Source organism: Hemicordylus capensis, chromosome 1 (genome assembly GCF_027244095.1).
Source record: "Hemicordylus capensis ecotype Gifberg chromosome 1, rHemCap1.1.pri, whole genome shotgun sequence".
In the NCBI taxonomy this organism is placed as follows: Eukaryota; Metazoa; Chordata; class Lepidosauria; order Squamata; family Cordylidae; genus Hemicordylus; species Hemicordylus capensis.
In genome coordinates this window covers 257,274,204-257,298,225 of record NC_069657.1, presented here as the reverse complement: position 1 = coordinate 257,298,225, position 24,022 = coordinate 257,274,204, and the positions used below count along the sequence as shown (strand labels likewise).

Genomic DNA, 24,022 nt, shown 5'->3' with positions numbered 1-24,022 from the left:
AAAGAACAAGTCAAGAACCAAGCAGAAAAATGGAAAAATAAGCCACTGCATGGTCAATATTTGCACAATATAAGTGGAAAATCAGACATCACCAAGACCTGGCAATGGCTTAAGAATGGCAACTTGAAGAAAGAAACAGAGGGTTTCTTGTACTGGCTGCTCAAGAACAGGCACTAAGAACAAATTCAATAAGAGCAAAAGTAGAAAAGTCAACAACAACAGCAAGTGCCGCCTTTGTAAAGAAGCAGATGAAACCGTGGACCACCTAATCAGCTGTTGTAAAAAGATCGCACAGACTGACTACAAACAAAGGCATGACAAGGTAGCAGGGATGATACACTGGAACATCTGCAAAAAATACAAGCTACCTGTAGCCAAAGACTGGTGGGACCATAAAATTGAAAAAGTTGCCGAAAATGAAGATGCAAAAATATTATGGGACTTCCGACTACAAACAGACAAACATCTGCCACACAATACACCAGATATAACTGTTGTCGAGAAGAAAGAAAAACAAGTTAAAATAATCGACATAGCAATACCAGGGGATAGCAGAATAGAAGAAAAAGAAATAGAAAAAATCACCAAATACAAAGATCTACAAGTTGAAATTGAAAGGCTGTGGCAGAAGAAGACCAAAATAATCCCAGTGGTAACCTGCGCCCTAAGTGCAATTGCAAAACAACTTGAAGAGCACCTCAACACCATAGGGGCCACAGAAATCACCACCAGCCAATTACAAAAAGCAGCTTTACTGGGAACAGCCTATATTCTGTGGGAAGGACTCGATGTCTGGATAAAACAAACCAGTCAACAACACCTATCTGACTGTGTAAACAAGTAATAATAATAATTAATATTAATAATGTGTTTCAGGAAGGAAAGAAGAGTTGTGATCTGGAAATAAAATGCTACAGCACTCACATGAGTCTAAAGCCATAAACAAGCCAATATCATAGGCTACAGACGTATAGCCTGACAGGCGGAAGTGGTTGCTTTCTGTGATAACATTGCTTTCTGATTGTTTGGGGCAAGTTGTAGGACAGGAAATGTCAAGATAAGTGAGCAGAAGAACAAAAGAGGAAGTTGATTAGTATGTTATAGATTAAATGTCTCAATAAATACTCTAAGTTTGGGACATGTCAAAAGCAACCTCTGTTACTTGTATTGTTTCTGAGTTCTGCTTTAACTCAAATGTCCTGATTTAAACTTTAACTTTATAGTTAACATTTATTCAGTCTTTTGTGCTTTCTGTGCTTTCTGCTGTATTTGTATAAATTTACAAGGTTGTTTTTGACCTCTTATATTTACGATAGCCTGGAGATTTGATATTGTTTATTGGATTATGCTTTGCAGATGTCATCCATACTGTGGGTCCTATAGCACGAGGGCATATTAGTGATACCCATAAAGAAGACCTGGCAAATTGCTATAAATCCTCCCTGAAACTGGCAAAAGAGAACCTCATCAGATCTATTGTAAGTAATATACCGGATATAGTATTATTTGTTGATTAAACTGTGGGAATGATGAATGATCATAATGCAGGAAACAATCCATATTTGCGATACGTGGCATCAGAGGAAAAACAATGTAGGACAGTTGGGTGCTAAATAAATTGATATGGACATTTGGGAAGAGTTATTGATGACTGCTAGCTAGCCTGATAATCCTTAGATTTGCCAACTCAGCAACTTTCAGCAGGATAAATCTGATTTAGGGGTTGATCTCCATCTGTCTATCTCTTAATTACAATATTTTGATTTTGCCTTTATTCTAAGTTGCTATTACAAAATGTATTTCTAGTAATAGCAGTTCAAAGAGCTGAGCTTGTTAGAGTGCAAAAGCTCTGATGTCAGCGTTGGTTTAACTAATACTTTGCAGCACAGCTCAGCTAGTTTGAAAACTTCTTTATTGGTCAGCAGTTCCTAATGACCCAGAACTGAAGTGAGATATGGCAACACAGAAATTTAAGGGTCAGCTCTCCCTATAGCTTGAGTTGCCATACAAGTCAAGTTTCCTGCACAGGCAAAACAATAAATTTATTTCTCAGAAAGCAAATTGTTTTATTGACTTTTCATGGGTGGAGGTGTCCACACCTTCAGTCACCCAGTTTCTACTATAAATAGGCAGGAGAGTTTTTTTAAAATTAGTTTAATTTTGTATTTTAGGGCCCACTGCCTAACAGATCCTAAAGGTTTCCAGGCAGCTGAATAAATGCCTAGAATGTTTTGTCTTACTCACCAATTGAAGGAAGATATAGTAATATAGTACTTGAAAGAGTCATTTTAAACCCATCACATGGATGTTAAATGTATCAGCATTTAGTGACAAGTTTAAGTTTACTTGTGAGTAGCAGCTGCATGGAGCTATGGTTTGAACTGGCCACACTACAGACATAGTGGGCATTTAACCCTATACCACTGTCCTGTTTTCTTGCTAAAAATCACTTCTCCATAGCATGTGGAATTTAATCCATTGCCTTAGAACTTGCCTTGATTAGGGTGTAGTTTCTCAGGGCCTGTCTTTTGCCTAAGACCCCTGTTTGCTCCATCTGGAATTTTAGCTTAAGAATTCAAGGTAGGTGCTTTGCCTCTCCAGGCTGCTGCACCATCTCCAGTTACAAGACTCTGCTGCTTGGCTTCTCTCCTTGTACCACCAAACACTGGTCTTTGAAACAGTCTTATTCAGACTCAAAGCTGGATTCAAAGATGGAAGGGAGACTGTCTGGTAATAGGAGAGTACAGCCTTACAGGATTTTCAGCCTTCAGGGTTGCAGTCTTGACTGCAACCTGCTTGCCAAGCCAAATATTTCACCATTTATTTATTGTGTTATAAGGAATGTGTATAAGGAACATGCTTTGCCCTTGAAATGCCCAGATACTAGGCATCATAGATTATAATCTAGGCATTATTATTATTATTATTATTATTATTATTATTATTATTATTATTATTATTATTATTTCTTGTTTACACAGTCAGACAGGTGTTATTGACTGGTTTGTTTTATCCAGACATTGAGTCCTTCCCAAGGACCTGGGATGCCAGAATTTTATTGTCAATTGTTATAGATATCGTCGCAGAATATAGGCTGTTCCCAGTAAAGCTGCTTTTTGTAACTGGCTGGTGGTGATTTCTGTGGCCCCTATGGTGTTGAGGTGCTCTTCAAGGTCTTTTGGAACTGCACCCAGGGCGCCAATTACCACTGGGATTATTTTGGTCTTTTTCTGCCACAGCCTTTCAACTTCAATTTGGTGATTTTTTCTATTTCTTTTTCTTTTATTCTGCTATCCCCTGGTATTGCTATGTTGATTATTTTGACTTGTTTTTCTTTCTTCTTGACTACAGTTATATCTGGTGTATTGTGTGGCAGATGTTTGTCTGTGTGTAGTCGGAAGTCCCATAATATTTTTACATCTTCATTTTCTTCAACTTTTTCAATTTTATGGTCCCACCAATGTTTGTTGTTGTTATTATTATTATTATTATTATTAATTCAATTTCTATACCGCCCTTCCAGAAATGGCTCAGGGTGGTTTACAATGAGAAATAACAAATAACAAATAAGATGGATCCCTGTCCTCAAAGGGCTCACAATCTAAAAAGAAGCGTAAGATAGATACCAGCCACAGTCACTGGAGGTACTGTGCTGGGGGTGGATAGGGCCAGTTACTCTCCCACTGCTAAATAAAGAGAATCACCACAGTAAAAGTTGCCTCTTTGCCAAGTTAGCAGGGGTATTATATACCTCTACATACACAAAATTCTCAGATCTTGAAATGTGCTTGTTGTTTTTGGTCAGAAAATGTTGAGTTTCAGACAAACTGCAGTAGTTTTTGAAAATCAGAGCTAAGCATGGTTTACTATTTTAGGATGGAAGACAATGAAGTCTAAGCATTAATTCAACTTAGGAATCCTTCCTGAACTAGATTGTAGATCAGGCTGACAAACTGATGTTTAGTATAGTTGGCTTATATTGATTCTTCAGATACGATAATAATGGTGATGTTAACTCTGATGGGAACAAAGCAGCGAGGTCTCTAGTATCAGGCCTCATATATCTAAGGAGTGTCTGTCCTGTCATAGTGTCATGATGAGTGTTCTTTATACACGATGGGTGGGTGGATCAGAGCTGGGTCCTATAAGCTGCAATTCAGGATATAATGCAACTTTCTGTACTCACACACTGCAGTCCCCTGAAGGCATCTTGGAAGGTAGGATTCTAACAAGATCCCTCTTATACTGATTTGCAGCCACTGTTGAACTAGGTGAAACTACGAAATTAAAAACACCATTGGGAACTAAACCTCCCCAGTTGACCCCAGCTTCTCAGTAGGGATGTGCACGGAACTGTCTGCTCGGTTTGGTTCGAGGCCGGATCGGCCTCAAATGGAATCGGGTCAGTTCGTTCCGGCATGCCTCGAACCCCAGCCCCCTGTCTGGTCTGGTCCGGGGGAGGGTGGTTCACAATTTTTCAACACTTAGTTTTTTAAAATTACCTTTAAAATTATTGTCAAGGTGATGGGGGTGTGCGCGGGGGTTCCCCCTCCTCCCGCTGGCCTTCAAAACGCACCCCTCAGGCCTTTTATGCCCGTTTTTCAACCGTTTTGCTAAAAATGGTGCGGTGGCCAAAATGGCAGCTGCTACGCATCCGCAAAAGGCCTCTGTGAGGCCTGGCATGACCCACGGCCTGGCAGAGGCCATTTGCGCATGCGTGGTGGCCATTTTTGTTTTTGTTTTTAAATGGCCACCAAAACAAAAATGGCCACTGCGCATGCGCAAATGGCCTCTGTGAAGCCGTGGGTCATGCCAGGCCTCACAGAGGTCTTTTGCAGATGCGTAGTGGCTGCCATTTTGGCCACTGCACCATTTTTAGCAAAACGGTCGAAAAATTGGCATAAAAGGCCTGAGGGGTGCGTTTTGAAGGCCAGCGGGAGGAGAGGGAACCCCCGTGCACACCCCCATCGCCTCGACAATAATTTTAAAGGTAATTAGTTTTTTTAAAGTGTTTAAAATTTGCGAACCCCCCGAACCATTGGGGTGGTTTTGGTTCTGGGGGCTATTGAGCCGGATAGTGTTTGGTCCAGGGGTTGAACCATTGAACCCCTGAACCAAAACCACAAACCTCAAACCCCCAAATCTGTTTGCACATCCCTACATCTCAGTGCCTTGTCTTTGTCTCATAGAACCCAATGGAGTTATTGAGAATTGAGGCAAACCTTAACCTGAAGATGCAAGAGTGTGACAAAGAGAAGCTTTATTTATTTGATATTATCCATTCATCAGTTGTATGTGTGTGTGTGTGTGTGTGTGTGTGCACGTGCACATGTGTGTGTGTGCATATCTGTCTGTCTATGCTTGCACCTACAGGAAAAGGTCTGCCCCAATTCTTGGTGCTATCTGTCTATTCTATAGATAGACATGTGTTGTTGTTTTTTTAAAGATGGATGGATTATCCCAAATATTGTTTCTTTAGACTTGAGATAAATATTTTGTCATATGGTGTCCACTGATTGAGACTACAGTGTTTAGAACTTAAAACTTAACTGTATGTCATGGACCTTCTAATTTCACCAGTAATACCAATTATTTCATTTAGTCTGAAAGAATGGTTTTATAAATGTCATCCATAGCCACAGTTTGAGCCTCACTTTTGCTTTACACCTTCTTTATCTTGTTTACCAATGATTTCAGGTAACAGACTTATCTGTAATTATTGTGGTGTACCAAAGACTTTTCTGCATTTTTTTTTTTGTTTCCCATGACTAGCTGAGGGAATTAGCTCCAATACTGCTTTTTCTTGGATGCCAATGGACAGCACATCACCAACCTCCGATGAATAATCTTGACAGTTGGGTTATTCTTGGATGGCAATAGAATATTTTGCTGGTGCCTATATTCTACACCAAATAACCTATAGCAACACATACGTTTTCAGTATGTGTCTCTTGTAAGCATTCATGTAGCCCAGCTCAGTTGTAATAAGAGAGACCATGGTTTCTGCATACAGAACAGAGTATCCCACCCATCTTCTACCATCACCAGATCACAAGGAATATCAGCTGAGTTGGAACTATAGTGTCAGACAAGCTTTCATATATTGACTTCCAGAACCATTTCTAAATGTGTTTTTTCCAGTCACGTCATTTCTATACTACGTATTATTATTTCACTCCATAAACAATGTGAGAAATTTCACTCCATACACAATTTGTCCAGTGTCTGTGATGGAGTTTCATACTAAAGTCTTCCAATGCACTTTTTCGTTTGCTTTGTTTTATTTATTATTTTTAAATTAGAAATAAATACTAAAAGTATAAAGCATAAATTTTGTGAGTATAAACAGGAAATCCTTACCTTTAGCACAGAGCCTAATAAACCATAAAATCCGATAGAATTGCATGCAGCCTGCTACAAACTATATTCAAATGCAGCTGAAGTCAGGGATCCTCAGACATGTAAAGTTGTTCCAGAGTAAGATTACAGAATCTCAAGCAGAGAATAGGGAATAAGAGCAGGCTGCAGTGGTTCAGAAGAGGATAAGGTTTGCAGGAACAGTCATACCATGATATATGATGGTGTGAGATTCTAGCTCCCTGATGTGGTCTAAAAGCTGAATATGGCAGATCAAAATCATCATCATCATCATCATCATCATCTGGATATAGCTAATTGGAATCTAGAGTTAGCTGAAAACAACTCATGACTGGATCTCCCCTCAATTTTTAATGCCTTTAGGTCTTGATGCTGCTAAATGGCTTATAAAACAACGTACAGCAGACATCGAAAAGCAGAGTGGTTTGGCATGAATCTCTGCAAGAAACTTTCTTGGTTGTGTTACAAATTATCCTAAATCAGCCCACTATTTAATGAGCTTAACTACTCCATCCCAGGGAAGGGCTTTTTTCCTTGCACAGTTTAATGCACTTCCGTCTGCTATACTGGAGGGCAGGTATCATAAAATCCCTATTACCAGCCAGATCTGTCCCTGTGGGCAGGGTGTTGAGATTGTGACTCACGTTCTTCTACACAGTTCATTTTATAGAGATATTTGTACTTTTCTTATTTCCCTCCTCTTGTCAAATACCTAGAACAGATGATGGATATACATCAATTTTATTAGCTGATTGTTCTATAACACTGTGTGCAGCCAAATTTTGCGCAGCCGTATGTAGGATTAGGTCTGAGTTGGTTTAACTTATCAGTATTATTATGAAGACCGAGATATTATGTTTTGTAATATTTATATCATCTTTACTGTGTTTTGTACCTTTTTGTTGGGTCAATGACTGTAATAAAGTATAACATAACTCATGACTGGAATACTGCAATCTCTTAACAGAAGTCAAAGGAGGTTAGAGGAGATGAAATAATATAGACAGTATTTAGGATGAAGATAGCTATTGATATAAATGCAAAAATGCATATCTGGAAATTAATGAAAAATAAAAATGAGCAGATTCAGTTTCCATATGTGGTAGATAGATGTATTATCTTGTTTGTGTAGATCAGTGGTTCCCAACCTTTTCCTTTCTGTGGACCACTATGTCTTTATATCAAGATTTTGCGGACCACCACATAACCAAGCCATTTTAAACACAGCCTATGGAGAATGTGAGTCATACTTATATATTGAGGGGTATTTATAATGCAACTGTTTCTAATAATTTATTATGCTCACTCACAAACTTATTGCACTCACCATGGTATATTTACCTGCATTGATTGATTGATGATTAAGTGCCGTCAAGTCAGTGTCAACTCTTAGAGACCACATAGATAGAGTCTCTCCAGGATAATCTGTCTTCAGCTTGGCCTTTAAGGTCTCTCAGTGATGCATTCATTGCTGTTGTAATTGAGTCCATCCACCTTGCTGCTGGTCATCCTCTTCTCTTTCCTTCAACTTTTCCCAGCATTATGGACTTCTCAAGGGAGTGGGGTTTTCGCATAATGTGTTCGAAGTATGATAGTTTGAGCCTCATCATTTGTGCCTCGAGTGAAAATTCTGGATTGATATGTTCTATGATCCATTTGTTTATTTTCCTGGCTGTCCATGCTATTCTCAAAAGTCTTCTCCAGCACCAAAGTTCAAAAGCACCAATGCTTTTTCTATCTTGCTTCTTTAAAGTCCAGCTTTTGCATCCATAGAGTGTCACAGGAAAAACCATCATCCGAATGATTCTAATCTTTGTAGGTATAGACAAATCACAACATCTAAATCTCCTTTCCAAGGCCTTCATGCAACCCTACCAAGTGCTAGTCTGCAGAGTATTTCTTGACCGCTGGATACTTTACTGTTGATGGTTGATCCTAAAAGGCAGAAGCTATCCATCACTTCAATGTCTTCATTATCAATTATGAGGCTGGTTGCTGTACCCGTTGTCATTAGTTTAGTCTTCTTTACATTTAATCGTAGTCCCATTTTTTCACTGTGCTCCTTGACTTTCATTACTAGAGCTTGCAGATCATCCACATTCTCAGCTACCAGAGTGGTGTCATCAGCATAGCGCAAGTTATTGATGTTTCTTCCTTCAACTTTAAAACCACGCTCATCTTCTTCCAATCCAGCTTCTCTCAGTATATGTTCAGCAGATAAATTGAATAAAGAAGGAGAAGATATACAGCCTTGTATTAATCCTTTGCTGATCTGGAACCAGTCTGTTTCACCATGTTCCGTCTGGACCGTGGCTTCCTGTCCAGTGTATAGGTTTCTCATAAGAACAATGAGATGTTCTGGGATGCCCACAATTTGACAACTTTGAAACAATCAAAGGCTTTTCTGTAGTCAATGAAGCACATATTGACTTCTTCTTGGTATCTGACTTTCTCAAATATCCAGTGTACATCAGCAATGATGTATCTTGTTACTCGGCCTTTTCTGAAACTAGCTTGAACATCCGGCATTTCCCTTTGCATGTAGGGCTCTAATTGGATGATCCTGAGCATTGTTTTGGTAGCTTGTGAAATTAAGGATGTTATACAGTGGTTTGTGCAATCTGTTAAGTCACCTTTCTTTGGTATGAATATGTAAGTTGACCTCTTCCAATCTGTTGGCCACTGTGTCATTCTCCAAATTTGCCGACATAGTTTCGTTAGAGCCTTAACTGATTCTTCTTCTGTTGCCTGTCATATTTCTATATCTATTCCATCAATTCCTGTAGCCTTCCGACTTGGTAATGACCGCAGTGCTGATCTAAGTATACCTGGAGAAAAACACATTTGGGTGCCGTTGGCAGAGGCTTGGAAGTAGCTCCTTATCACATTTGCAATTTCTCCCAAGAAATGCCTTTGTATACATATTAACTTGGCAGTTGCATGCTCTCAAATCTGTTTGCCAAGGTCACATGTTCCACTCACTCTGTTTTTTTTTTTTAATCTACCATTAAAAGAGGGAAGCAATTTTTTAATTTCTTATATTAAAGATTATCATAATTTTTCATGGGGGTTTAGCTTGTAGGTATGAATGCCTAGGTTTTTCTTGGAGAAAAGGAGGGAACTTAGCTTCCCAGGGTTATCTAGTGAAAAGGATTGCATGCATGGTACGTGATTGGAGTGGACAATATTGAGTGAGATGGACCTCTGTATAAAGCAGCTTCATATGTTCAAATACAGGATATGAGATGTGTGTATCACATTTGTGTGTGTGATATATTTAGCTTCCTTGCTAGCACAGAAATAATGAATGTCTTAAAAGATCAGGAGATTTGGTGAAGTTCAGAGCATTCCATATTCAAAAATTAAGGATGTTTCACAACATAATTCTTATACTTACAAAATAATTCTTTCAGAACATTATTAGAATTGGCCACAAACCCTATCAGATGACTTTAAATTTGACTGGAAAATAAAACAAATTGAAATGCTTCTAACCAGAGGGAGGTATCTAGGGTGGTTAATTCAGGTCACAGTTCACATTACTCTCCTCATTAATTATATTTGAAAAAGAAAATAACCAGGCTATTAATTAAAATTATGGGCAATACTGAATTATGACATGTCGACCATTACCAGTAAGAGACAAATAATTAATATAAATAGACCTAGAGTTCTGTTGTTGTTGTTGTTGTTGTTGTTGTTGTATCAAGAGCTTTCTCCCTTCCCAGTCGCACTCCATTGTTTATGTAGTGGCAGGTTCATCATGTGCAGATATTCAACAGTTTCTCTTCAGATCGTATAAATCTTTTGCCTTTAAAGGCAGAGAACAGACTATTTGATCAAAACATGAATCAGGACCAAATGTCTTCCACATCTAAGGTGGCCCTTCAGGGGATGTGCATGCCAAAGTTATGCATGTATAAGAACATTAGTCGGGGGGAGAGTAGAGCCAATTGGGAAGAACAGAGCTGTGACTCTTGCTAGCAACACTGATCTTATTATGGGAATGCCCATATGAGAAAGGCCATAGCTTAGTGGTAGAGCTTTGAATGCTGAAGGTCCCAGGTTCAGTCCCTGGCATTTCCAAGCAGAGCTAGAAAAGACCCTTCTCTGAAACCTGGGGTGCTGCTGCCAGTCATGGACCAATGGTCTGACTCTGTCTAAAGCATCCTATCTGTTCATATATTTTGGGAACAATGTTCTCATTTGCAGTAAATCTTGAGTAAATTACTTTGCTAGCTGTCTGTTTTGAATCCATGCTATGAAGAAATAGTAATCGCAGCTGACAATAACCATTTGTCTGATATCTGTGAACAACTGCTATATGGATATCTGCTTTGTAGCTGAGGCAAAATCTCTAACTGAAAAAACATCACGGCCAAATTCCCTGCTCAATTGTTCCAGTGATTAATTGCCTTCAGCATTGTTTTAGGATGTTGTGTGTGCTTGTGTGTGTAATTAACTACACACGCCCACACGCTTTGTCAGAAGCATACAGTTCTGTTGTACTTTACTGAAGTGCACATGGTGCCTTGAAACTATGCTAATATACTGAAACTTCTTAGTACTTCAAGGCTTTCTTCTTTGTATTCTTCCTTCAGCCTCTGCATGTGGTTTGACATGTTCTCAAGCTGAAGTGTCAGCTAAAGCCTGAGGTATTGTTAAACTGAAAATTTGAGGTCTATACAGACAACAAGAGCTGAACATGAAACAAAAAGATTATCTAAAATTCACTATGAAAACAGGATATAAAGTTAGCATTGTCTCTTTTTTTCATGCACATGGCAGGCATTTGTCAAGTCTGTTATGAAAATAGAAAAGTTTTATACACAGAAAGTAACTGAGCTGTGAAAAACTGTCAGTCTTTTTATACAACATACAGTAAAGAAATTTTAACCTGGCTGTCATTATTCTAGATGCAATTACTTGAACCACAAGTTATCATTGACTGTGCTGGTGGGGGAAGAACAAGGGAAAGCAGGGCCCTTCTGGAAAAATTACTTTCCCATTTCCCCCACTAATCCCCACAGCGTTATTTCTCTAAGAATTCATGCTTGCTAGACATACATTTTTTTAACTGAAACCACTGTGCCTTTTTGTTGCCTCAAATCTTTTTCAAGCTCTGACATTAGGCTTGTGCATTTGAGTGGTCAGCATGGTATTGCTGACCATGCAAATGGCACCCATGCATGTGTGAATGCCATGTGCATGCTCGTGCCACGCTGAGGTTCTTGGGATGCACACACCCCAGCAGGAAACTGCATGAGGTGGCAGAGAGTAGGTAAGGACCTCCCTTTTTTCTTTACGTTTCCATTCTAATTTCTCTAAAAATGCCTGTTCAGCAGTTCGAACCACAGTTCGTACACATCCCTATCTCTGACTGCATAAAATGGACATTAGGACTGATGTTTTTGAGCTAAAGGGAAAACATTAGGAATGTGGGTTAGTTAGATATCTGAAGTGATCAGAAAAGCCAGTCAGAGAGGAACTTCACTTTAACCAAATACCAAAGGGAATTCAAAATAACCTCAGGTGGAAGGAGGGTTTGCCTGTCTAATTTAAGCCAAATAAATAAATGTCCAATTTGCATACTGATACCCCAGAACTCTCCTTTTGTAAATAGGGACATTCAACATGTAGATTATTTGTGTGATCCCCAAGATGCTGCATACATGGAAACAATAATTTTAGGTAATGTTCATTAGAGTATTTGCAGAAATATCAACAATCTATTTAAAGACATATATTTAGAACATTGTTTGTAATAAGTGATTGACATCCAGATTAACGCTTCATGTGATACAAGACGGGGCTGATTTTCACCATTTTCCTTCTTCCTCCAAAGCTTAGTGTGACTCCTGAGAAAATATGTCCTTGAGGATTGTGAAACCCTCAGGGACATATTTTCAGGACTGGCTTGAGAGGGAAGGAGAGATTGGTGAAAATTACACTTGGGCTGACACCCAGTGTGTTTATTGTGTATGCATTTAAGGACATAAGAACAGCCCTGCTGGATCAGACCCAAGGTCTATCTAGTCCAACATCCTGTTTCACACAGTGGCCACTGGGAAGCCTGCAGACAAGAACTGAGGGTATGCCCTCTCTCTTGCTATTGCTCCTCTGCAACTGGGCGCTTTCCAGACTAGCTGCTCAACAGCAGCAAAATGCCTCCATTCAGGCAAGTCACAATGAAAACATAAACTGCAGGGGGAACAGTCTCGCAGCAACTAACAATAAAAATACCCAGCAACTTCCTTATGTGACGTCCTATTTCTATATTGCCATGATTAAATTTGAGACAAGGCATTGGCAGTGTGAACAGTACCCTGCTATCTGCGTAGGGACTGTGGTGTCACAACGCAGGAAGTGTGGAAGCACACTTCCAAGATCCATGACCAAGTTGCAGGGTCTAATCTGGAAAGCTTCCTGGTGTTTAGAAGCATCTTGCTCTTAGCCTGGAGGCGGCCTATAGCGCTCACATTATTACCCATTGGTAGACTTGTTCATTAATTTATCTAAGCCCTCCAGGCTGGTAGCTGTCACCCATCTTGTGGCAGAGAATTCTAGAGGTTAAATGTGTGTTGTGTGAAAATATATTTCCTTTTACCAGTCCTAAATTTCTTGGCAATCAGTTTCATGGGATGACCCCTGATTCTAAATAAAAAATCTCTTTGTCCACTCTTTCCACACCATACATAATTTTATAGATCTCTATCATGTCTCCCCTCAGTTGTCTTTTTTCTTAACTAAAAAGCCGCAAGTGTTGTAGCCTTTCCTCCTAAGGAAGATGCTCTAGGCCCCTGTTAATTTTGGTTTCTCCTCTTCTGCACCTTCTCCAGTTCTGTAGTGTTCTTTTTTAGATGTGGTGACCAGAACTGTACACAGTGGTCGCATTTGTATAAGGGCATTATAATGATGCATGGAGGAAATGACTTGATTAGCAAGCCAGAGGTTGCCGGTTCAAATCCCCACTGGTATAGGTGTTTACTGCGTGGGATATGGCAGTGGTAAACTGCACAGGATATGGCAGTGGTAAACCCCTCCTGTATTCTACCAAAGACAACCACAGGGCTCTGTGGTTGCCAGGAGCCAACATCAACTCAACGACACACTTTACCTTTACCTTTATTATGATATTAGCAGTTTCATTTTCAAACCCCTCCCTAATGATTCCAAGCATGAAATTGACCTTTTCCACAACTGCCACACATTAAGTTGACACTTTCAATGAGCTGTCCACCATGACCCCAAGATTCCACTCCTGATCAGTCACTCAGATCCAATCAGTGTATATTTGCAGTTGGTGTTTTTTGCCCCAATATGCATCACTTTACATTTGCTTACCTTGAAGTACATTTGGAATTTTGTTGTCCTCTCCCCCAGTTTAGAGAGATCCTTTTAGAACTCCTCAAAATCTGTTTTGAATTTCAGTACCCTAAATAGTTTGATGTCATCTGCAAATTTGGCCACCTTGCTGCTTACCCCAACTTCTATATCATTTATGAATAAATTAAAAAGTACTGGGCGTTACCAGCCACCCAGCCCCAAGTCCTGCTATGCTGCCTCATCATTCTGGGGGGTGGGGTGCTCCTGGGAGGGATGAGTGAAGTATGCTGGGAGGTGTACTCCCAGTAAGGTCGCCCAAGGCATGAAGGTCATCCCAGCTGCCCAACTAAAGCAAACAGACTCCTATATTGGGCAGCAGTGATATAGGAAGGTGCTGGAGGTGGATGGTCACTTTAGTGACAATGACAAAGGCATCATTTCATACTACGCGGGAGAAGGCAATGGTAAACCACTCCTGTATTTTACCAAGAAAACCACATGGATAGACAAAATAGAATGATTGTCGATGTAATGCTAGATGATGGGCCACTCAGGTCGGATGGTACTCAACATGCTACTGAGGAAGAGCTGAGGATCTCTCAAGAGTACTGATGGTGTTTATGATGTGGTTAGACTAAAGCCTTTTGGATGTATAGCAGCTGATGTTGCCGTGTGGGAAAAGAAAATTTGAAGCTGCAAAGACAGAATTACAGTGGGAATATGTAATGTAAGAAGCATGAATATGGGAAAGCTCAACACAGTGAAAGATGAAATGAATTGACTACAGATTGATATCTTGGGCATCAGCGAATTTAAATGGACTGGAATGGGACACTTTCAGTCAGAAAATCATACTGTTTACTACTCAGGACAAGAAAAACAAAGAAGGAACGGTGTTGCTTTCATAGTCAGGAAGGATATAGCTATGACAATACTTGGGTACAATGCGGTCAGTGATCGACTAATAGCAATTAGATTTTGTGGACAACCCTTTAACATGACAGTTTTTCAAGTCTATGCCCCGACAACTGATGCAGAAGAAGAGGAAGTTGATGAGTTGTATGCTTAAGTTCAGTCTGAAATTGACTGAACATATAAGCAAGAGGTGCTGCTGGTGGTTGGAGACTGGAATACCAAAGTTGGAAATGGTAAGGAGGAAAACACAGTTGGACTGAATGGCCTCAGAAACAGAAATGAAGCAGGAGAACGACTTATTAGTTTCTGCCAGTCCAATGATCTCTTCATTGCTAACACTTTCTTCAAACAACCAAAGTGGTGCCTATACACACGGACATCACCAGATGGAGTACACAGAAATAAAACTGATTACATTATTTGCGCAAGAAGTTATAACAGCAAAGACGTGGCCGGGGGCCGATTGTGGAACAGATCAAGAACTGCTCATGTGCAAGTTCCATGTCAAGCTAAAGCGGAAAAACAAAGCTATCCAGTTTCCATGATACGATCTTGAGAATGTACCCACCATTTCCAAGGAGAACATCAGGTATTGCTTTGAAGTTCTGAATCTCATTGATAGGAACTGTGGAATGAAATCAAAGAAGTTTTTAAGGACAAATGTGAAAAGAGACTGCCAAAGAGCAAGAAACAGAAGAAAGCAAAATGGATGTCAGAACAGACAGTGGAAATTGCCAAGAACAGGAGAGAAGCCAAAGTCAAGAAAGATAAAAATCTCAGGAAAGAACTTAATAGGGAATTTCAGAAAGTGTCGACTCCTGGCAACCACAGAGCCGTGTGGTTTTCTTTGCTAGAATACAGGAGTGGTTTACCATTGCCATCTCCCGCACAGTATGAGATGATGCCTTTTGGCATCTTCCTAGATTGCTGCTGCCTGATATAGGTGTAGTCTGGGAAACATACCCACGGGGATTCAAATCAGCAACCTCTGGTTTGCTAGTTACTTTATTTCCCTGCTGCACCATTAGGTGGCTTATACTAAACAATGAGACAGTAGAAAATCCTATCCCCTGGGTAATTTTGCATCCTCCATTCCTCATTCTCTTTGGTGTTTTGTTACCCTCGTCTTCCCCTTCCCTTATCTTGTCTGTGTCCCCATACTGTTGAAATACAGAGATTATAAGTGGCATGTACATGGATGATGAAATAATAATAAAATTATAAGGCAGCATCTAAATTGCTGCTTTGAGGTCAGCTGATTGAATTTAACCTGGAGGAGGTGTTCCTTTCTTACTTGTGTAGAGGTATGTTAAAACAGTCTCTATCAACATAACAGGGGTGAAGTTATAATTGAATGTGGGGGTCACGGAGGACAAATGTCCTTGGGCCCTGAGAGAGAAGGGGACCACCAACGGAATGACAGCTTGCTCTTCGCTCTTCACCCTCCTCTTCCTGACTCTCCAAAGAAGAGGGAGGGAGGGAGGGAGGTGGGCATGGGCCCATCTTAGACATTTTGTTCTAGGACCCACTCCAACCTTGCTTTGCCCCAGTTAACATTCTTTTGAATTTTAGATTGAAATTTAATCTTTATGTTGAGCATTGTGTGATCTCTCTGTCCTATCTTGTGCTTATTAAGCCACCTGAAAAATAATTGTGGCTGGGGATGTTGGGAGTTGTAGTTCAACAACAGCTGGAGGGCCAAGGTTCCCCACCCCTGCACTAGAATATTTTTATATTCCTAAATGTTAATTTCTTCATGTCCTTAATTAGGAACTGCCAAGTAGATTTCTTCTTCTTCTACAGTTTCGCAGCTGAGAATGTTACCATAGTAATGAGTTTCTAGTCCAGAAAGCCTACGTATTGGCTTTATTCTATCACCTTACTTGCTGTCTATCAGTCATATGATTTACTTTGAAGGGAGCTTACTAATAATCATTTTCACAACATTTCCCCTGAATATAGGAACTGTTTTCCTCCTTATATTAGCAAAATGGGAGATATGATCAGTGACACAAATGTGTGTGGTGATTAATGTTACTACATCACAGTTGTTTCTGAGATTTAAGTGAGTGGTGGATTATTATTCAGGCTTTGCTTGATTTTTGAGGGGGTGGGGATAAGAAGGGACTGGAATAGTATCTAGGTTATTAAAAGATGGTCAGGATCATATCGTTGTACCATGTTTCATCCTGGATTCTCAAATGGTGAAAGATGCTGAAAATGACAGTGTGGTAACATGTAGTTACTGTTATATTAACATACCCAAATGTTGTCTGTCTGAGTTCTCATGAAAATCAAGCATGTAGATGAGAAAATATGGCAAAAACTTATCTACGTTCTCACCATGCTGGGCAGTGACTGCAGGTGGGAGTTCAAATGATTGAATGCTCTTCAGTACAAAAAACACATCCCTTACATATTAACAAGGATTTCAAAGAGGAAATTTCTATCATGTATTGTGTGTGTGTGTGTTCGCGCGCATGCGCAGAATTAAATTCAGAGACATAACTTGTTATGATGGCACTTTTTGTATTGTTTTTTGTATTTTTTTATTGCAGTTGTAATTTGTTATTGTGAATTGTTTTTAGAAAATAAGACAGGAAATTTAGGTGAAAGCAGGATTGCACTGTTAGAAATTCAACTAACCTAACAAAACAAAAAAATGGGAGAGCTTCATTTTTCAAAAGTCTGCAGCTGTATAGTCTCTGAGGCAACCAGAAGTATTGCTAAAGTTTGCCTAATGTTGCTGTAGACTACTGTACTTTACTGCAAAGTGAGGTCCTGAAATAGTGGTCCAGGCCTGGTGATGTTTAACTATTGTTTTACAGAGTAATATTCATTCATTCATTCATTCATTCATTCATTCAATTTCTATACCCCCCTTCCAAAAATGGCTCAGGGCGGTTTACATGGAGAAACAACAAACAAATAAGATGGAACCCTGTCCCCGAAGGGCTCACAATCTAGAAAGAAAGAAACATATGACAGACACAAGCAACGGTCACTGGAGGTACTGTCCTGGGGGTGGAGAGGGCCAGTTACTCTCCCCCTGCTAGATAAAGAGAATCACCATGTTAAAAGGTGCCTCTTTGCCAAGTTAGCAGGGGTTAGGGTAATATGTTATCTGATGGTGCACCCAGGTAATTTTGTAGACTAGACCTGAAGGGCTTCGGCGGCCCCCCATTAAAAAAAAAAGAAAATAAAGCCTGCCAGGAGGGAGAGCGGCAAGAGCAGCCAGTAGAGGACCCTGCACAGGACGTACAGCTCCACTGGGAAAGGCTCAGGTGCAGCAGCAGCAGCAGCCAGATTGTTTCTTGTCTGGAGGAAAGGGAAAAGAAGCTGGGGGACAGACACTGGGGGTGCTTTTTTATAGAAAAGGTGGGGGTCACGACCCAAGAGCATGATGCAGGTGGGTGGTTCGCCCCTGGCAGGCTGCCCTAGTCTCGGCTCCTGGAAGCCTCTCGGGTGCGTGGAGCGAGGCCTCCGTGGAAGTAAGCCACCCCAGTTCTAAGAGGACTGCTTCCCTGTTCAAAACAAAAAGCGTGATTCGTCTTGCCAGACGGTCCTGCTCTACCTCCTTCCCACACGTGTTCATTGACTGAGGAGGAAACCCCATGAGGTTTACTCACCAGGAAGCACTCAGTTGGCAGTGATCTCTGGCTCTGCAGTCGTTCGAGTGCCAGCATCATGCAATACAGAGGCTTTTATTTTATTGTATTCTGTTTTATTTTGAAAGTACACCCATTCCCAAATCATTTCCCTTTCCTGGCAGTTTCGTTTCTCTTCCAACGTTTGCTAAGTGTCCAGTCATAGCAGGGTATGCGTGGCAGGGGCAGGCATTGAAGCGGTGGGGGTGGCCTCCAGACCCTATCCCCAAAAGTCACCCCTCAAGTCCGGCACTCCTCAGTCAGGGTGCTGCTCTTCCTCGCCAGCCGGGGAGCTTAGACTGGTGGGGCAGACACGAGGCAGCAGTGGGGCAGGTGGTGGCAGGCTTCTGGGGAGCCCCCCCCCCAAAGGCAGGAGGCCATGGACCAGTGCACCAAGGTCCGGGGGAAAGATTGCCTCTGATTTTATCACCCCACTATGGTATCCGATTCCCTTCTTTAAATAGAGTCCTGTAGTCACACATCGGAGTCCAAGCATACAATATAGATATGCTCTGTCTGATTCTTCAAAGCACATTGTACGAGACAGAAGCAAACCCCAAAGCTTCAATGATTTAACATATACTAAACTATGAATTTCCTAACTCTATTGGACCAACGGGGTGTTTTGAATTTCATCAAAATACCTCGTGAAATGCCTTCATTTTCCCCATAGGACATCTGGGACACTTTTGTAATTTGTAAGTTGCAAAGTGTAAGCAAAAGTGTTTTTTATTTGAAGATCCTTAAGAGAAATACTTGAGAAAAGCACCTACAAGTAAAGCTTTGTCTTGGCATATGACTGGAGCCTACAAGAAATCTGATACCAGGCAGGAGCTCTATTACTAGTATAACAGGAAGCAAGAAACTTGCAGATCAGACTGAGTGCACAGAAGTGCAGCAACACTGGAATGTACTTTACTGCTCTATTTATTTCAGTTTGAAAATCCACTGAGTATTAGGAAAATATATTTCCTTAAATGTTCTTTGATATACAGAAAAAATAGGTAATATACTTTCATAGCCCTTTTCTTTTTTAAAAATAAAATCAGTTTGTATGTTAAATACTGTGTTCTGCCTTTCCGTACTATACTTAGCTGTACCTTGAAAAAAGAGCATTGTTAATAGTGTTTTGCTCTCTCTTTCCCAAGAGGTAGAAAGCTCAGAGCAGCTATTGTATGGTAAGCTGGCTTTAGAAGAGAGAGAATCGGAACCTTATGGCATTTTGGTAAAAATGTCTTCTTTTGAAATATACAGGTTGTGAAAGATATAACAGGGGTGTAGCAGTAAGCACAGAAGGTTTACTCCAACAACGGATTGTGGGTAGTCTGAGAATTATATATAAACATTGCAATAAAATAAGCTCTTGTGTTTCCAGTGTAATGTCCAAGCAGGAACATATGAAGTTGAATAATAGTGAATCAGAGTATTGGCTGAACTAGTTTAATATTATTTACACTAACTGTCAGTGTTTCAGACACAGGCCCTCACAGTCCTACTTGGAGATACCTGGGATGCTCTGTATGCAGAGCATCTGCTCTATCACTGAGCTACAGATCCTCCACATAATTCGTAAAGGTACCGGAGCATGCAAACATGGATCACCAGGGATTTGAACTGAGGAGCTCTTGCACCTAAGAAAGCGCTATTCCCCTAGACCAGGCCTACTCAACTTTGGATCCCCTGCGGATGTTGGCCTACAGCTCCCATAATCTCTGGCTATTGGCCACTGTGTCTGGGGATTATGGGAGTTGTAGTCCAAAAACAGCTGCAGGGGGCTAAGTTGAGCAGGCCTGCCCTAGACCAACAGGCTTGATGCGTTCCATTTCAGGTACATGTGTGAGCATCTCCTACAAGCAGGGGCATAGCTACCAGCATTCAAAGGTGTCAAATGAACACAGGCCCCCCGGCACCAGAGGCCCTGCCATCTGCCTTTTGCCCCACTCCACTCCAGCTTGCCATTGCTGTGGCTTACTTCCTGTCCTAATTCTCCAGTTGTATCCTGCCCTGCTACTCCTCACCACCGCTGCTCCTCGCTTCCACTGCTCCTTGCCCCTGCCACTGGGTAGCTGGTAGGGAGGTGCACAAAACTGGCTTTGCTGGTTTGGTTCTAATCTAAACTGGATTCAAACAGATCCGGCTTGGTTTTGGTTCCAGTTGAACTGGTTCAGAGCTCTACTGGTAAAGGGGAATTGGATGAGGATTGCCCTTTACAAGTTAAGGGGTGGTGTGGGTGGTGTAGGAGTAGAACAGGTGGGAGGAAAGTCATTTATTACTTACAAGCCCACCACTTATTCGTGGTGGTTCTGGGAGGAGGGGTGGTGGCTCCCCCGACCTCTGCTGACCTCTCCCAGAGTAGCCAGGGCCAGCAGTAGCCCACTCTTGGATCTCTGCACACACATGGAGGCCATTTGAGTGATCTCTGTATATGTGCAGAAGCCACTAAAATGGCCTCCACGCATGTGCAGAGGCCCGAACTGGGCTGCCAGTGGCCCTGGCTACTCTGCGGGAGGCTGGCGGGTGGAGGGGATCCACCACCACCAATTGAGTTTCTAAGTACTAAATTACTCCCCTCTCGCCCACCCCACCCTTAAGAAAGCCCCCCACTGCCCCACCCTCTTACTGTTAAAGGGGAATCCTCACTGGATTTCCCTTAACCAGTAGAGCTTCTAACCAGCTTGGTTCAAACTCAGACCAGCCAAGGTCAGTCTGGTTCAACCCTTAACCTGTCAAGCCAAGACAGTTCAATGTCAAACCAGCTCAAACCAAGCTGGCTCGCACACCCCCAGTAGCTGGTTTGCATAGTGGTGTTTGGTATTCCATGGCTTGTCTCCTCGCTCAAATGAGGAAAGAAACCATAAATCCCTCAGTGCTGTGCAGTGCGCCTGCCAGGTATGAAATATAAGGCGCACATGCTTCCTAATTCGTAATCCTTCTAGTAAGAGAAGCTCTGTGCATATGCTATAGCTAAACAATCAGAAATATCTGTTCCTCATAATTCTGGATTTTATTTTGAAAAACAAATGCATCCACTATAAATTCCTAATTTGCATATTATGTAAATTGGCTTGAAAATAATTTTTTAGGAATTGATAGTGGATGCATTTGTTTTTCAAATTAGAAAGCAAAACCTTTACCTTTAGAAGTGGCAGCAGATGATAAAGAAGTATCTATGCCTAAAATAGACCTGAAACCAGAATGAAATCGATCCAGATAACTAATCAGCACCTGGAGTTGCATGATAACCACCCTCGTGAGCTGAGGAAGGATTATTTGCAACACACATGAACTACCCCACTTTTTTCACTTCATTTTCAGCATGGCCCAAAATAAAGGGTAGCTGATGTAAGTGTCTGTTGCTCTTGAGAAACCTCATTTGAAAGTGTTCCAGTCTTACAACAGCCTTTCACTCCAACTATACTAGCTTTTGGTACTTTCCAACCAGGTTTATGGGTCTAAATGAAATCCTCACAAATAGAAGGCTGCCTACTCTGAATTCTGCTGCTGCTCTTTCTGAAACATCATAATGAGGGTTCCTGAGGTCTATTAGCAAGTATCTGCAGCATACTGTTTCCCCAGCAGCTCACTGCAGAACCCCAAAGCTTCAGGGGGGCAAATAGAAATAAACACAAAGTTCTAGCCTACTGAGCATACTTTGAAAGCAGAGCATTTGCTATTGGGATTTAGTTCATGGATTTATTCAGTAAAATACTTTTTTAAAATCATGAAACCTGGGAAGGGAGATGCATTCCAGGATGGTAGTCCAATACACCGTACAGAAGCTATTCGTGCTGCATTATGCAGATAAATGTGTGTGTGTGTGTGTGTGTGTTTGTGTTTGTGTGTGTGTGTGTGTGTGTGTGTGTGTGTGTGTGTGTGTGTGTGTGAGAGAGAGAGAGAGAGAGAGAGAGAGTAACCCATTCAAGAGGAAGAATGATACAAGTTGCAGGGGAAGGAAAATCTGTACTTTGATCCACAATAAATTGTGACATGTATAATTTAGGATTTCATCTGGATTTAAATTCCATGCACATTCAATACTTATAGTAGACACTGAAGTGAGAACTGACAGTGGGAGCATGCAAATGAAATTCTGTTATCACATTCTTATGTACCAAATGCAAGTTTTCCTGTAGAACATAGAAATGCTTGAAGGGACAACTAGAAAACACAAATATGAACCCACTATTGCCCACAGCATTGCAATAATCCTTAATCTTGGGCAATTCAGTAAAATTAGTGGAGATTATGTAGTTCCTAATTTGTAGCCACATCAAGTAAAAATTAATCAACTTTGATATAAGCTCTTATTCAAAAAATAACAAAATTCCTAAGAATAATTATCTTTGGCCTTCACAGTATCTTTCATGTGCTGCTATTAATCCTTACATTATTATTTTTTTAATTCTCCTGAGAGAAAATGTGCTATGAACTAAAGGATAAGTGTTTAATCATACTGACTTCCTTCAGGGGTCTCTGGGTTACTTTGTTTTGTCAGGATCTGAGAGACAAAATAAGCCTTTGCTTTGTTATTTAAAAAAACACACATGTATTTTATTGGGTCAACTATTTTCAATTTAATATTCATAAATAGTTTATGGCACAGGGAAAGGTGAATGCAGTTACCACAGCTGGTCCAGCTCAGCAGTCCCACTAGACGTACAGACTTCCCAGAGCCTTTGACCCGTCTCTGCATCTTCTTCCTATTGGCTTTTGTGGCAAAGGTCACCTCGGGCATGTAACATGCTTCCAGTGTGCTCCCAGTATCAGGCTTTGCTTTTTGTCTCTTCCTTGTTGGCTGGGATAAAGCTCCTTGGGAAGATCTGTTTTAAACAAGCTATGATCCAAGCCGGCTGTGAGGCATCATTTAAATAATGGATTCTCAACATTGCCCCCCGCCCGATGTTATTGGACTTCAACTCCCATAATCCCCAGCCTCAGTGGCCTTTGATTGGGGATTATGGGAGTTGAAGTCCAATAACATCTGGGGACTCAGCATTGAGAATCCCTGATTTAAATACATATCCCCAGCCAGACTCCAGTAAAAAACAAGCATAGAAACTAGCGGTTCAGCCCTCCCATAACTTACACTCTCACTCCACTCCAGTTTGTTGTTTTCACTTCTGCTTCCTCTTGTTTTCCCTTTCCCTTTTCCTGATGTGATTCTAGGGCTGCATTTGAGCACATTCAAATGCATTGTTGCAGTTGTAAGATGTGTTATGATGATTTCACCACCAGTACCACTTTCTCCCTTTCCAGGCCGTGCATTCCGATCCCCCAGGAGCAGGAAGGTATCAAAATGTTGTCTGGGTTATGGGAGCTCTACAAGGGGATCTTGTGGGAGGGAAAGCCATTTTCATGAGAGGCTGCCTACCTGTTGAAAGCATGTACAGCTGGCCAAACATTGTCCAAAAAGTGAGGGAATACCAAAGAGGAGAAGGCTGAGAAACTGGACTCCAGGATAGGAACCAGCCAAAAAAGCAGACAATCAGTAGGAGGAAGAACTGTGTGCCATCAGCCCCTCCTAACCTTCCTGAAGAGGAGAGCTGGTCTTGTGGTAGCAAGCATGACTTGTCCCCATAGCTAAGCAGGGTCTGCCCTGGTTGCAAATGAATGGGACTTGATGTGTGAGCACTGCAAGATATTCCCCTCAGGGGATGAAGCTGCTCTGGGAAGAGCAGAAGGTTCCAAGTTCCCTCCCTGGAAGCTTCTCCAAGATAGGCCTGAGAGAGATTCCTGCCTGCAATCTTGGAGAAGCC

The 24,022-nt window shown here is 41.2% G+C and overlaps 1 protein-coding gene across 5 annotated transcripts in view; it reads left to right on the top strand.

The window, feature by feature from the left end:
- MACROD2 (mono-ADP ribosylhydrolase 2) overlaps positions 1-24,022 on the top strand; it is a 1,527,488-nt gene that overhangs the window by 767,626 nt on the left and 735,840 nt on the right. For all 5 annotated transcript variants that reach the window (XM_053284588.1, XM_053284587.1, XM_053284586.1 and 2 more), the window contains one exon: positions 1,357-1,478. In XM_053284588.1, the coding sequence (XP_053140563.1) occupies positions 1,357-1,478 (122 nt within the window). The remainder of the gene's footprint in view (positions 1-1,356; positions 1,479-24,022) is intronic.